At 22.3% G+C, this 17,484-nt stretch overlaps 3 protein-coding genes across 3 annotated transcripts; 2 read left to right on the forward strand and 1 right to left on the reverse strand.

Moving 5' to 3' along the window:
- Window positions 1-1,302: 1,302 nt before the first annotated feature.
- PVVCY_1103690 (CUGBP Elav-like family member 1, putative) lies at window positions 1,303-2,985 on the reverse strand (the record flags this gene model as incomplete). The annotated part of the gene is made up of 2 exons (XM_008626009.1): window positions 1,303-1,742; window positions 1,902-2,985. The coding sequence occupies 2 exons, from the start codon at window positions 2,983-2,985 to the stop codon at window positions 1,303-1,305; spliced, it is 1,524 nt and encodes a 507-aa protein (XP_008624231.1).
- A 2,822-nt stretch (window positions 2,986-5,807) lies between these two features.
- On the forward strand, window positions 5,808-6,323 carry PVVCY_1103700 (conserved Plasmodium protein, unknown function; the record flags this gene model as incomplete). Its single annotated transcript, XM_008626008.1, has 1 exon — window positions 5,808-6,323. The coding sequence occupies one exon, from the start codon at window positions 5,808-5,810 to the stop codon at window positions 6,321-6,323; it is 516 nt and encodes a 171-aa protein (XP_008624230.1).
- A 1,624-nt stretch (window positions 6,324-7,947) lies between these two features.
- PVVCY_1103710 (conserved Plasmodium protein, unknown function) lies at window positions 7,948-17,304 on the forward strand (the record flags this gene model as incomplete). The annotated part of the gene is made up of 1 exon (XM_008626007.1): window positions 7,948-17,304. One exon carries the CDS (start codon window positions 7,948-7,950, stop codon window positions 17,302-17,304), a length of 9,357 nt encoding a protein of 3,118 aa, XP_008624229.1.
- Between the last annotated feature and the right edge of the window lie 180 nt (window positions 17,305-17,484).

Raw genomic sequence — 17,484 nt, forward strand, 5'->3', positions numbered from 1 at the left:
TTTGCAATCAAAATTTTAAAGGCATTTTTAAAAATACTTTTTCAATAATGTGTAATACTCAATTAAAAAAATTTGTAAAAGGAGTAAACCAAAAAAATACATAAACTGTATATATAATTGAAAAAAAATAATATACCTAAATATTGTCCATAAAAAAGAAAATCATACTGAAAGAAATATTTTTACTAAAATGCCATTATACATAATACACATTATATATTATCATGAGCGAAATAAAAATTAATTAATAAACAATAAGAAATTTCAACAACTTGCAATTGGTAAAAGAAATATTCTCGATGATAAAAATAATGAAAACAACACAAAAAATATAACATGCTATTATATAAATACTAAACTTATTACAATAGCGCTAGAGATTAAAATTTAGAATAAACAATATCCTCATTGAACAGTAATAACATTAACAGTGACCACATCATAACATGACAATATCAATAACAGCAACAACAATTGTATTAATGATTTAACTTGGTCAACGGAAAAACGAACATAATAAACAAAATTATGTCAAGAGAAATAACAAAAAATATATATATATAATATATATATATATATAATAAAGTAAACTATTGAACAAATGTATGATTCATTTTAACATGTTTTCAATATAATATTATGGAAAAAAGAAAAAATGAATAAGGAAAAAGAAAAAAAAAGGGATTATAATTAAAAATAAATCTATATTACATATTTTAAAAAAGAAAAAAAAGTATATATTTTTACCGTGTGAATGGCATCTAAAAGTATTTAGTTGATATATGTATATGTGTGCATATGTGATGCTATTTAAAGGAAATGACTTCTTTATAAATTTGGAAAATAAACGAAAATCATTTTATTTTCTATGAATTATTTCTTCGTGCTCTCTTTTAAATTATTTTATTATTATTATTATTGTTTCTGTTATGCACAAACTTGCTTATATCATTAAGTTATCAATTTGTTCCCTTTAATTTTTTTTGTTAATATGCTCCTATTAAAATGTGAAATTATCACATCCTCGATTTTGATCTACAAATATTTTTTTGTATTTTGTAAAAAAAAAATTACTTCACATATAGCATGATGCACATATTTAATATATTATCGTTTTAAAATACTTAAAGTGTTATAAGTTATATTTATAACGCATTCCCATACAATTAAATATATTTATCTTTTCATTTTTGTCTTTTCTTTTTCGATGCAATAACAATTGGCATATTTGGTTTGTGATTTTTGCTTTTGTCTTTTTGAATGAGTTAAAAACAATATTTTAGAAAGAACACATGATATTTTTTAATATGGACCACATCTATAACTATTATTATTTGAGTAGAAAAAATTTTGGGCTTGTGGATTTTGATGCGCTACAAAATTTGGTTGCCCCATAGCATTTGGTTGAGATGGAATATTTTTTTGTTGTCTTGCCATTTGCTGAAATGTGTTTACTCCATTTTGGCTAATATATTTTTTCATTTCTTCTTCTTCTCCTTTTTTTACTGTTACCTTTAATTTTTTATTCAATGCCATAAATCCATTCATTTGAGATATGGCAGCAGCAGCACTTTCAATATTTTCATAAGAAACAAAAGCAAATCCTCTATTTCGTCCTGTATTTTTTTCAGTTGCTATTCTTGCTGATAATAATTCACCAAATGGAGAGAATGCTTGAATTAAATCAGTTTGTTGCCATTCATTTGGGACATGGAAAATAAATAAGTTAGCACCTGGGGGACCTGTTAGAATATAAGAAGAAAATTTATATAAGATATAAATAAATACAAAATATGGAGTATATATAATTATGATTTAATAGTGCAGCAATAAGATCGATTGAAAAATCATTTATTGTTACACATTCTACTATTTGTATGCATTTTTTTCATTAAAATAACCTGAAGAATCCGAAAGGTTATGTATGTTGGGATTATTATTCATAAAAACTGTTTCAAACTCTTTAGGCATTTCCCATTGTGTTGTATTGGTTTGTTCATTATAATAATATGGTCGACCTTCACCAGAGTAATATTCTTTCCATACACCAACTTGTCGAGGATAATTATTATTTACACCAAAATTATTACCATAAGCCATATTATTAGGGGTACCAGGATGAGCTTGTGGTGAGATACCATGTGGAGCATTTTGCATAGGTTGCATTCCTAATTGTGATTGTGCTTGTTTTGATGATTTTGGTTCTGCAAATCTGACTTCAACTGGTCTATTACAACCTTCTAATGTTTTTTTGCCATTTAATGAGCTAATAGCATACAAGGCTTGTTCTTTATATGCAAATTTAACAAAAGAACATCCTTTGCCTAAGCCAGTAGAATTATCTTTCATAATAAAAACTTCTTCAACAGATCCATATACAGAAAACATATCTTTAATACTTTCTTCAGTAATATTTTTAGGTAATGATCCAATAAATAATTTTGCTTGGTCAACACCTGATTCTACATTTTGTGGGAACCCTAATTTCATAACTTCCCCTGATGCATATTTAACTTGGAGTGACCCTAATTGCTGATCTAAAGTTCTTTGATTATTTAATGATCTTATTGCATTATCTGCTTCAGATATCGAAGCCATTTTTACAAAAGCGCTTGACTTATGTATATTTGTTATTTTATCTCTTATTATTACTACTTCATTTACTATACCAAATTCTTCAAATATTGGTCTTAGTTGTTCTTCTTCATAATTTTTTGGAACCCTGCCTATAAATAGTTTTATAGAAACAGGGGGTGCTGGATGGCAAGGAAATGTATGATCACTATAATCCATATTTATATCATCAGATTTTCCTTTACCGGAATTATCATTTTTTGATTTTGAATTTTTTGTGCTCCCTGATAATTCATTATCTTCTTTTGTAAAATCTATTTCTTCTGATATCATATCATTTTTCCCCTGATTATAATTCGCTGTATTGCTATCAGAGGAATTATCATTTGAATCTATATTATCATTATCCATATTTATTTATTTATTTATTTATTTATTTTATATAATAATATGTTGGTTCTATATTATATATATGCAAAGTATACCCATACATATATATATACTTCACATTTGTAGCTGAACAAAAATTGTATTTCTTTTGTTCATTTATACAAAAATTAATTAATTTTTTCTTTTTTTTTGAATTCAGTTATAGTGAAATTAATTATTTACGTTTAATTTATTTATTCTTATTTTTTAATAATCTTTATTTCATTTATTTTATTTTATATTTCTTCTTTGGCCATTTAATTTATGTATTTTTCTTTGATATAATATTATTATTTTTTTTATTTTTTTTTATTTAATTTTTTTTTGTGGGTGTTATTTTAAACAAAATTTTTTTATCCTTTTATATATTGTAAATTAGTATGCTTAAAAAAAAATTCCATGTAATTTTTATTATTTATAAATTATAAAATTAATATTAAGCCTTTTTATTGCTTACAATGAGCCATACTATATATTATGTAAAAATGCAAATAAACCAACCCAGATTTTAAATTAATTTCATGAGCTATAAAATTTGCTTAAAAATTTTTTACATTTAAATTTTGTATTTTGTATATATATGCACGTAATGCTTAAATACTCCTTTTTATAATAATATATATATTATAAATATATATGCATTAATTGCCACGACCGATATACCAAAAAATGGCCTTTAAATGTTACTACTCATGCATATATTATTTCCCTGTATTTCGTATTAATGAAGTATTATTTTTAAGGCGTCCTTTTCTTTATATTAAATATTTATATTTATTTTTTGGGATTTTCTTTTTAGTATTATAATTCCATTATTTTATGATTATGCTAATTTTTTTAATAATTGTGAAAAATACATGATTATTTAATATGTTTTGTTATATGGCTATTAAAAAATAGTGCATATGAAATTTATATCTGAAATATTTATATAGGGGGAAGTACATATTATTGGGCATACTATATAAATATATTAAATTGTTACAGGTCTATATTAAACATTTATATGACAAATATACGTAAAATTAATATGGAAAAAAGCCTTAAAATGAACTTTATGGGTTTAAAGAAAAATTAATCTTTAAAAATTAACATTTAAACATAATATTTATGCAAAGTAAAAAGTAGCTACTTATAAATATTGAAAAAATGAACTGTAAGCCTTAAAAAGCAATATAATACCACATTATTCCTATTATATGTATATTAAATGTCAATCCTTAGGGGTACCTATATGTGTATGATTTTATGTAATTGCGATACAGAATTTTCGAATTCTGAAATTTTATTCATATTACACTGTAGAGACAACAAAATGGACCATTAACGTGGTTTATGCTCTATCTTTTTTAAATTTTGATGAGCCTATATTATGGTATGCATACACATAATTGTGAATATCAATATAAAATTGGAGAATTTTATATAAGAATATTATTACTTTTTTTGTTTTAAAATAGAGATTATTCAACATATATATAAATTGGTTTTTTACAAATATAAATTTTGTATTTCATTTCCTTATTAATACATGTGTGTGTATAATAAGAAATCTATGTATTCACTTATGTAATGTTCACTTATTTGTTTTTTTTAAATGACCGCAGCTATTTGTATGATATACAAATCATTATAAATAAAAGTCGCAATGATATATGTGGCTGTGTGCAAATATCTACTTTATTTGTATTTTATAGAAAATATTATATCCTATACACCAAAAATAAATTGACAATGGGAAATAATACCATTGTATAGTAAATATATACTAAAAATAAGGTTATGTAAGATATAAATAATACTATAGTTTTAGTCGTTCCCTTATATATATCAGTTTATTCAAAAAAACTTTTCACCTATAAAAATTTGCGATTAAATCTTTTGTTTTATTGAAAAAAAATTTTAAAAGGTCGATAAAGATCATTTCTTAAATGAGGCAATATTGTGATATACGAAACATATATTTTATATATGTATGTACATTTCAATATGATGATCTTTTAAATATGGATTAAGATTAAAAAATTCTGTAATGTAAAAATGGCCTATTTATGTCTTTCTTATCAAAGTCTCGCTATATATATAATAACTATACATGTGATTATTCCTAAAATTTTTCTATATAAATAAAATGGATTTAATATTCACACCTTTATGTGAAATCAACAAATCCAGACAAATTGTATTTGATCATTTGTTATTATATTCTTTAATAGTGAGTATTTCACATCCTGTTTTCAGGCATATATATAACTATGTGTTTTTTTTAAACCAATTAACGTTGAAAATAAAAATTCAAAGCTAATTATCATCTCCTATGCGGGAAATAAGCGGAATCTAAATAACAATAATAAAAAAAGACGAACAAGTGCCTTAAGCATATAAACAGTTTCCTTATGTATCAATTACATTAAAATTTAAGGAATGTATTTAAGGACCATAAAAAATGATAAAAGTTGTTTTAAATATGGATTTTATAGAAAATTGGTGTAATAAATATTTGAATTTCGTTATATCAAGTTAAATCAAATGCGCCACAATATATGTATCAATCTATAAATATTTTTATATATTTCCATCGATTTATTTTATACTATTTGTTTTGAATTTATGCATATAGATTTTTATGCGTTTTCTAAGGATAATACTGAAAGACATATAGAAACTAATAAAGATAATACTTTCAATTGTGATTAAAAAATAAAGGAGAAATATGAAGAACAAATATATGTATAGTCGATAATTTAATAAAATGGATAAATAATTAATAGGACTATAAACATAATATATATCTTTAATCTAATATGGATTTATTAAAGAATTATTGCATGAACTGTATTAATATTTGCTCTCCTGAGAAGTATGTGATCGATCAAAATGAAATCGAATTTTCTAGCACAAGTAAAACAGAATTAAGTTCGAAGATTTGGGATTTTTATTATTCAACATCAGACAACTATACACTATATGATAAACAATTACACCACCCAGACACAGAAATAAATGACAAAAAATATTTTAGAAGAAATAATAAAAGTAGTAAAAATTTAAAAAACTTAGAAAAGATTAAAATAGTACAAGACTTTTTTTTAGACAAAGAAATCGAAAATAATTCTATGAATAAAAATATGTATAATATACAAAATAGTGAATCATTAAAAGGTGATAAGGAACTCAATATATATAGTATTAAATCTTTTAATAAAACTGCAAATATATTTATAGAAAATATATTTGATATAGCTATTGATCCAGAAAAGAAAATTACTTCGAATAAAAAAAATCCCCGGAAAAAGAGTAAAAAAAAAGTAACAAAATGAAGATAATACATTTATTAAAAAATAATTATATATATAATACACATGGATCTTTTATATTTTTCCATTTCAACTTTTTAATAATTTCTTTTTTTTGTTTTTTGTGGTTTATAAATAATGTATTTTAGTATAAGCATATTTTTTGCATTAAATATAGTATTCTCATTAGTGAAAAGTTTAATTATGAACTTATTTATACTTTTTTAGTTATCACCATAATTTAATTTATATTATAGAGAATTGTTCTTTTCTTTTTTGTCTTTTTTTTTACGAACATTATTTTCGCTTAATGGCGCATATAAAGCTAATTGTGATCATGCTTTTAAGGACTTTAATTTTTTTATCAACCTATTTATGGATTATATATTTCCTAAAGTATATTGCCTTTTATGTATTTAACAAATTATGAGCATAATCTCATGTGCGAACAAATTAAAATGTAGCTATTTTTATACAAATATGCTATACAACATTTAGTAAAATTAATAAGAGATATAATATCCTTAAGAAATAATAGACACTCAATTTTGGGGCATTGCAATATGTATTATATATGCTTTTCAAATAAGCATTTTCTATAATTCATATTACATGAGATTAATTATAGTAAACTTTACTTATTTTTTACCCACTTTTCAATGTTAAAAGTTTTGTGAATATCCATGTGAGAATGTGACTTTATTTAAATGAAAGAAATAGTTATGGCATTCGACTTGTTTAAGTCAATTCATATTTAATAATGTATGATCATTCAGAATAAAATGAGAAAACAAGTATGTAGTTTAATATGCTATGCTTTAACTATATTATTTAAATTTTCATTATATTTTTATTAATCATTGTATATATATATATATGTATTCTCACGAGTGGGGGACATATAATACTATTTAATAAAAAAAACTAATAACTGTTTACACAAGTGTGAATTTTCATAAAAGATACATGGGTAAAGTATGCTAAAAGGGCATGCACAACAAAACTATAAATGATAAAGGAATATTATTGCAAAATTAGGTAAGCTGATAAATTTTGATAGCTAATATTTGAAAGTTTACACCTTAATTTTTTTATAATTTGATATAACATAATATTATAAAATCCTGTTATACAATTTTTTTGTACAATACCGTTTATATATTTTCATGCACTTTATGTGTAAAACATATTTTATTATTTTTATTTATAATTTTTTAGACTTAATTCTACTTACACACATAAATATTTATAATACATTTTATGAAAAAAATAATAATTTGGTATGAGACCAATGTATTGTTAAAATAATATATATTATTTTAATTTTTACAATTTTTTAAAGATAAATAAATAATTAATAATCTTTTTCGCATAATATTTGGTCTGCGTTACATTATGATTTATTTTGCTACATTCAAAAATTTATAAATTTGAAATTATGGTGTATGGCCATATTATCATTATTTATTACATTTTATTTTGTTTTTTTCATTTAATATTTCACATTTGTAACCCTAAAATACAAAAATATGCTTCCCTATTAATTTATTTGATTTTAAACCAGTTAATAGAATATTATTTGGCTAGTAAAATTTTAACACACATTTAAAGATATGAAAACAAGAATAAGACAATTTCATTTATAAATATGAATAATATAAAGTTATACCAATGCAAATATTTGGCAGAAATATACGTTAAAAATAAGGAAATAAATGAATATTTAAATATTTTGCAATATGTAGATTGTTCTAATTTGGAAAGCGCTAAGCGCTTTAAGATTTTTATTTTCGATGAATGCCCCAGCATTGTATCACATGACATTGTTCAAGAAAATATATATGGAAATGAAATTCAATACGGAAAGCTAGAAAATGAGCATGCTTCAAATGATCAATTAGACAGTATAATGCCAAATGGTATGGAAAAACATATGCTGAATTCTAATATAGCTGAAAAAGAAACATATAAAAATTATCCTATTAATGACAATAATACTAGAAATAAAAATGAGAAAAAATATTTTGAAATATATATTTATTATGATGGAACAATTGACATTGATATGGGCATCAAAATGCTAGGAATGAATATATATGAATATTCATTTAATTTAAAAGAATTCGAAAGAACAAAAGATAAATTGATTATGTGTAAATCATCGGGTGGTAATACTATCGAAAATAATGGAAAGGGGTATGATAGTAATAATGATATTTGTGAATTAAAAAATGGGAGGTTAAAAAATATTTTTAAATCATTAAATATACAAACTATTGATTCATTTACGGGATCTCTCATAAAATTACCATTTGAAATTAATTCAGAAAAAAACGAATTTGTTGAAAAAATAAGAAATTCCACAGCATGGTTTATTATATACTGTAAAAATATAAACATTATTGATATGAATATTAATCATAATTTTAATTTTAAATGGAAAAAATATATAGAATATAAAAATATTTCTGCGTTAGAAGGAGAAAAATTGATAAAGAACGATATAAAATATTATGGTGTAGAATATAGTACTGAAAATGTTTTTTCTAAATACATTGTATACGACAACGATATAATTGATAACAATATTTATGATAGAATGCTGCGTATATATTTTTTGTATAAAGAACATGAAGAATTATACGATAAGACCCAAAATATTGATATATATAATAAACTAGATATTTCCGAATTTGTGTCTACAAATGTTGTTAATCTGTTTGGAAATCTTTCAATTTATATAAAAGACGAAAATAATCAAAATATATTAATAAATGATATTTGTAATAATCGATTAATTCCTTCAATATGCAATGCATACATAGAATTTTTACTGCTACTACGAGAGCAAAATATTTCTAATAGAAATTATAATTTTTCATCATACTTTCCCTTATTAGATATTACGTCTAAAGGGAAAATTAACCAACTCATATACTCAATATATAATGAAATATTTGATGAGAAAAAAAACTTAAAATTAATTTTCAATGGGAAGAAATGGATAAATTTTAGCGAATGCATATTTGTTACAAATGAATTAAAAAATATATTTGAGATGGGAATATCAGATATTATGGAACACTCTGAAATAACCAATATAATTTTTTTAGAGGACAAAATAAAAACTGCTATATATTATCATTTGAATGTACTAAGTAAAAAAATAGAAAGTAATAATTTAATTAAGAAAATATTAGGGTATAATCTAAAATATATAGATGATATTCCTAGTGATATTATTAATAATATAGAATTATTTCACAAAAATATTTCAGTAAAAAATATATTAGAAAAAAATAAAAAGTGTAAATTTTTGCATGAAATAATTACAAATAATATTGAGCATGTGCATTTTGAAAACCTTTTGCCTATACTAGTTTATCTTGTACAATTAAAATCTGAAAATATAGACAACGATTTAAGAACTATTGAATGTTTTCCCAATCAGAATAAAAAACTTAAAAAAATCAGTGAATTAACATTTTCTATGGATAAGGAATATTATAAAGAATCCGTAGATATAAAATGTAATAATGAGAGCATACATGATGAATATGATAATTGTAATCAGGTTAAACGACGTACTATTAGTAATGAAAATTTAATATCAATAGAATTTATGGATAAATTAAAAAATGAAGACATTGAGAGGCTCAGAGTTTTAGGTCTAACGGTTATTTATGAAGAATATAAATTAAATGATAATATACATGATATTTTATTAGATTTAGATAAATTATTTTTTAGTGCTATGGCATACGAAAATAAAATTACAATTTTAAATAAAATAATTTACCAATTAGAAAAAAACATAATTGATTTGGAAAACCCTACAATGTTAAATGATTTAAAAAATATATTTTTTTTACCAATATATAAAAGTAAAAACTATAATTATGTTCGATTGGGCAATGATACAACTATGAATAATAAGATAACAAAAAATAAAGAATCTCATAATACTTTTTCATGTAATTTGAAAAAAAAAGACACATTAAAAAGTATTAATAGTAATGAATTAAATTATAGTAACACATCCGAATTGAGTAGCAATTCGTGTGATAATATAAAAAAAGGAAATTGCGAGATTGAATATGATGGCATTACAAGTAATAATATTCTTAATGCAGAAAACAACAATTTCAATGATATAACAGAAAAAATGAATGATACACATATTTCAGATTTTATTAGGATAAATGAAGGATATGATAAGAAATATTTTAATGTAATTTTTTTAAAACAAAAGTGTTATTGTATTGACAACATAAAGATATCATCAAAATTATGTGAATTGTTAGATTTACAGAAAAGACCTCAATTAAACGATGTGATGAGTCAATTTGAAATAATAATTAATAATTCTACAAATATGCGTTTTCAAAATATTTCTAAAATATATGAAGATATTTATGAATATTTTGAACATTTTATAGTTTCTGAAAATAAAATAAACGATAAAACATGTAACGAAATAAAAGAAAATAACATAATGACAACAACAAATCTAACAATAGAAAATAAAAAATATATAAAAGCTGACGAGTATGAACGATTTAAAGATTTCATTAAAGAAAATAAATTTCTTTTTATTAAAAATAAACTTTGGAAAAGTAGCAATGTATTTTTTCTTAGAAATGGTATACCTTTAAATTTGTTTATATGTGAGTTACCAAAATTGTATAAAATAAAATATCCAAATTTAATGAGTCTTAGTGGAATTCAATTAAAATTGAAGCATTCTAAATTAGTTAATATTTTAAATAAGATTCAAAATCGATTTAATAACAATAAAAAAAATATAAAAAGTCATAAAAATGAGAATAAAATAAATGATGATAATTTTAAAGAAGATAAAAATATGCAATTAACTGGATTATTAAAGATGTCTTATATTAATACATTAAACATGATTGATATATCAATTTGTGACGAGTCTAATATATCTAACTTCATAGAAATCGAAAAATTGAGTCCTATGAAAAATTCAAATATTTCATATAATAAAAAAATTATTAGCAATGAAAGCCTAAATAAACCATTAGAATGCAAATGCTTTGAAAAAATATATTTACCAAATATTAACTATGTTTTGATAAAAAAAGATGAATGTATTTATATTAAAAACTCGGTTCTATATAATAAGACAAAGGATAAAAACGTTATTCATAAGGATATTAAAGAAAATATAATTAATTTGTTGAATATTCCAATAAAAACAATAGAACAAAATACAGTTGAACAAACCGAATCAGCCCCTAAAATCGTGAGAAAAAAAACTCTGAAATCGTGTAATCCAATTAGTAATAAAATGAATATTAAATCTGTTAAAGATGGATTAAAAATATCACAAACTACAGAGAAAAAGTCGAGTATAAAATTTTCGTCGACCGCAGCAATAACTCGAAAATATTCCAAATTTAATACAGAAAAAAAGAAAGGCATAACCACAACAGTTTCTACCAATATTAATAAAAGAATAATGACCAAATCAACAATCGATTCCAAGAAACAAATAAAGTTTTCGTTAAAGGAAAGTAAAAACGTTGTAAATATTAATACCAGTTTAAAAAGAAAATGCCCTTTGACAGTAAAAAATAAAACTAATAACATAAATAAAGTTCACAGTAAAGAAAGCTCTACCATTAAATCTTCAAAAAAAAAAGTAGAAAATAAGGGCAATAAAATAAGTGAGCCGAATTTATTTAAAGACATAAAAAACTTAATATATTTTTTAGATGATATCGGATGTTTCGATGTAAATTTTATTATTGATAAAAGAACATTTGAAGAGGATTATATTCCAAAACCATTTTTAAAAATGGCACGTATGTATTTATACATAAAAGTAAAAAAAAAAATATACGAAGATTTTTTGTTTAATAAAGAAGATTTGATTGAATATGCATATACTCACAATATTTCAAATTATAAAGAATATATAAATGCAGAAAATAATAATGCGGAATATTTTAAATCTTGCACCGATTTAATTTGCTTATATCTGTTCGAAAATTTTTCTTCCATATTAGACAGCTTATTGGTATTTAATAATAATAAATTTTTTGAATGGTATACTAAAGTTAATGAAGAATGCAATAACGGTAATGAGAAAATAAATGGTAACAATTTGGACTATCAAAATAGAGTTACTAATACAGAAATGAAAAACGAAAATAGTTTATATATAGATAATATTAATGTAAATCCTTTAGATATGTATTCTGGCAATGCATATAAATTGGATGGAAGTAGTGATATAAAGAGTACAGATTTTTCAGAAACAAATAAAATACCAAATGATCAAGTAAAAAATAATAAAAAGCTACATAAGAAAAGTTGGTCCTTTAATAATAAGGACAAAGAAGTTTTAAAAAACCTTTTTTTCTATAATTATTTTCAAGATGATAAAAAAAATGAGGATAACAATGATAATCTTCGTAAAGCATTAACCATTGCAAATTTCAAACAGAAGGAATCAAAACTAAAAAAATTTAATACAATGCATACAGTTCTACAAAATAATAAAACACTAGAGGAAATAAATAAGAACCAACTTCACAAAGGTAAAACGGAATTAGATTTTGGGAAAATGCTCTCTATATATAAACAAAATGAAACGAATGATAGTGACTATAGTAATATTATATTAATTCGTATGTATAAAAGCGACACAATTTTATCACATATTAAATGCATTGAGAAAGCATTTTTAGAATGTAAAAAATTTAATGAAAAATTTTTACTTTTTTCAAAAAATCTTGTTAAACTGAATTTTATAAAAATTGACGGTAAAGTAGAGCAATTAACAAGTTTGGTTTTAACGATGTCTGAAAATCATTTTCAGCTACGAGAAAAATTTTACAAGAATCGTAAAGAGATAGAAGACAATGATAAAAAAATAGAGCGTAAATCAAATGAAAATATAGTAAAAATAGATGATGAAGAAAACTTTAATTTAAATGTAAATCAAAATTTAGAAATGTTTTTACAATGTCAAATATATAGTGGAAATAAATCAAGCAGATGGATAATAGGCTTGTTAAATGATGTAAGCATATCTATATGTTTTGAACATTATCAATTATTTCGTAAACATTTTTTATTTCAGAATTTGAATGTAATTTATACTATTGATAACTTGCCTATGCATATTAAATGGAGTTCCCTGAAGAACAATTGTAACATAAAAAAATTGAAAAATGTAAAAAATTTTGAAGCTGCTATAAATAGCATATCTAATTTATATAATAATTTTTTAAAGCTAGCTCATAGAAATGTTGTAAAGAAATTATTAAAACATGATACAACCAAAATATTATATAAACACAAAGATAAATGGGTCACGAAAAAAAAAACAACAAATTTTGATACCAACTCAAATGTAATTACAGAAGAAAACTGTACAAATCGTCGAGGAAATGTTTGCAATGATTCTGAATATAATAATGTTGATGATGATAAACAAAATATGGCATTTTCTTATATATACAAAATAAATAAAAATGATATAAAAAACTTCAATGAAATTTATAAAATTATTAAAAATAAATATCTTAATTTCATTCCTAAAAATTATGATAAAAATGATTTATTTTGCCATGTTATCAAACATGTATTTATGAATTGTAATGAACTTAAGATATTGCCCTGTCTTAAAAAAAAGGATAACATATATTCACTTTATTGGGACAATATGTATGACTGTATTAATATATATCCATTCTGCAAATATTTAAACGCACTAACATTTTTTATGTTAGATTTAGGTCTAACTATTTTATTGCCATATTTTGAAATTGACAATATTATTCATTTGCATAAAATGGTCAACGAAGATAATAATAGGAGTGAACATAAAAGCACTTCAACTGAAACAATTGATAAAGAATTTGATATTATAATTGTTAATGATGAAAGAATAAAAAACAATATAGAAGATACTAGTAATTCATTTTTAGATATTAAAAAAGATCAACCATATAATTCTAAAAGCATTATAAACAATGATTCAAATCAAAATAAAAACTATGGCAAAGTTTGCAATTTAACACCTGTACTTTTAAGGAATGCAATAAGAAAAACATTTTTGGCATTTACACATTTTATAAAAGAATGTTTAGACAAAAAAAATTTATCTACAATTTTGTATTTATTTGATTATATTTTTTCTGATTTTAAGCAAAATAATGAAATTATTGGATTAGTAAAATGCGTAACAAATATACCACTACTGGTTATACTATATTGCGACATGTTGGACTTGAAAAGAAATATACTTAAATATGTGGATTGTGAAGACGAAGAGGAAAACATATATAATGAAATAAAAGGATGTGACGTGAAAAATAATGAAACAAAAAATTATGAAATAGTTAGTGATATAGTAAATAGCGATTTGGAGAAGCTTAATGGAATGAGCAATAAAGATGATGAAACTAAAAGTATTGATTACAATACCAATACATTTCATTCTTTTTCATATAACAATAAAAATTTTAGCGACACAAAAATTACATGTCTAAATAGCTTTATTAAAAGTAAAAATAACGATTTTAATTCAGATTTATTTTATAATTTTGATTGCATCAATTTTATTAAACACAATGAAAGCCGCCAAATATATTATTCTAAATATTTTTACTTATTTAATTTGAATGAAATAACTTTTATAAATGCTGGTTTGTATTCAGTACATAGTCTTTCTCTATTAATAGATGCGAATATCATAGTTAAATTGACCTTTGAAAATTTGACCAGCATATTGAATGGGAATCTTTACCCACATATATTTCATTATTGTGATTTTTTAAATATGAGTGAACATAACAAAAGCGAACTATTGGATGATAAAGGCAAAGAAAAAGATTGCTTTGAGGGTCTCATGTACAATGCGATAAAAATTCCATATGATTTCAAAATAATCGTTTACAACAAATCATTGTTACATATGATTGTTGAACTATACAATGAAAACGAAGGAACAAATTTTTTAAACAAATTAAAAAATTTTCGATTATTAATAACCCTTGATAGTAACAAATCTGATGAATTAGACAAAAAATATATGTATGTTCATAATATATGCGATATAAAAAACATAATAGGAAATAAATTTAAAAATGATAATATCGAAGAAATATTATTTTTATTAGGGTATAGTAAAATATGTAATGCAGAATTACTAAGTAATACAATAATTGAGGAATATTTAATAAATAATTATGAAGATCTTATGCTATCATTATATAAAAATGTTAAATATTTAAAATGGGACATATTAAATAGAAATGATTTAAATACTCTTTTAAATACATTTTTATTAAATATTAAATTTAATAGTAATAATATTTTGTATTTGAAAAGTTTGCCTATCTTTTATTCTTTAAATCATTCAACATTTTTAAATATATTAGATAAAAATAAAAATTATATTGTAATAAATTCAAAGAATATAGACTTGTTTGCTCTTATAGTATCTGAAATTATAGAATACTATGATATTAATACTAATAACAAACCATATCCAATATCTAATAAAATTGATACTATAAATATTTGTGAGTATAATGAGGATAATATAAGGGGAAATTATATTCAAGCTAACAACAATATTTATAATGACAATAATAATAGAATAAATAATTGCACAGTAAACTGTAGTAAGAGAGATAGCAGTGAAAATTTGTTCACTATAGACAATAGTCATGAGAAAGGCAAGATTTCTAATATAACGAAATTCGACGAAAATAAAAAGGATGAAGAATTTTTACAATCAAATTTGCAATTAACTAATGGGGTTGCTTCAGATTATGATGATACTTATGATGATGACACTGATTCGTATAAAATGTGTAATAATATAAATAATGAAAATATGATATATAAAATTAAGTATATATTTTTACACCATTTTGAAATTAATATAAACGTTTGGAAACACATAAATATAGAATGCTGGAATTTCTATAACATTATTAAACAATTTTTTTATGGTGTTTTAGTAAATAGCATTAATGAAAAATTATTTCAGAATATTATGCTTTACATATATAAAGAATACGAAGAGGTTGTTGAAAAGAAATATGGAGAGACAAATAATAAGAATAATTATTTAAACAATATTTATAATGCCAAAAATTTAATTAATTCTGAATCTTCTTATGAATATTATTTTAAGGACATTTTTTGTGAACTAAGAGAATTACGCTTAAAATTCAAAAACAATTTCCTAATTTCACAACTCTATAATAAAAATGATGATATATTTAAAGAATTTATAAATGACAATAGGCTATTTAAATTTGTGCATTTATCAAATTTTAAATACGAGCAAGAATTCTTAGAAAGTATGCACTTTCATGTAATGCCTAATATAACAGAGTTAAACGACATTTTATCAATTTTAATTTATGTTTTAAATAATAAAAATAATTTATTAGATTCATTTGATATAAAAATTATTCTTAATAGTATTCATACCGATTGTAGTAAATACAATACTAATTTTAATGAAACGCATTTAGATAAAAAAATTAATTCTATACTGAAATACGCTAATAATAATTTTCAAATCTTAATCAAAAATAAGAATGACAACTTTGTTTATTTATTAAAATCGTTAATACATAAATTAATGGATACAAATAAATTTTCAGAACAAATAAAAAGTTACACAAATTTGTATAATTTTTATAGACAGAATAATAACTCAAATATTCAAAATATTATTGAGAAGGAAACATCAAAAATAAATAATGGCATATCAAGTTACTATGACAATAATAATCACCTTGACAATTTTAAGGGGAATGAATATACTGTAGAAGGAAATAATGAACCTGATACTGGTAATAATAACAATGACAATAATGCTTATTCAGGAAATGACATTAAATATAATAATAATTTTAATGAATGTGACGAAAAAAATGACAATCCACTTGCTCTCAATAAACAGGATACAGAAAATTATAAACATAATAAAAGAAAAACGATATGATTAGATGGGTCATATAAGATATTTATCTTGTTAATTAAAACAAAATAGGTCAATAACCTTTGATACTTTTATAAATCCCCTAATTTACTATTAAACTTATGAAACATTTATTAGGAGAAAATAAAAATACGCATTTTTCATTTTTTTATAAAGGACACACATAATTTGGGGCAACGGAAG

Source organism: Plasmodium vinckei (assembly GCF_900681995.1).
Source record: "Plasmodium vinckei vinckei genome assembly, chromosome: PVVCY_11".
Lineage (NCBI taxonomy): Eukaryota > Apicomplexa > Aconoidasida > Haemosporida > Plasmodiidae > Plasmodium > Plasmodium vinckei.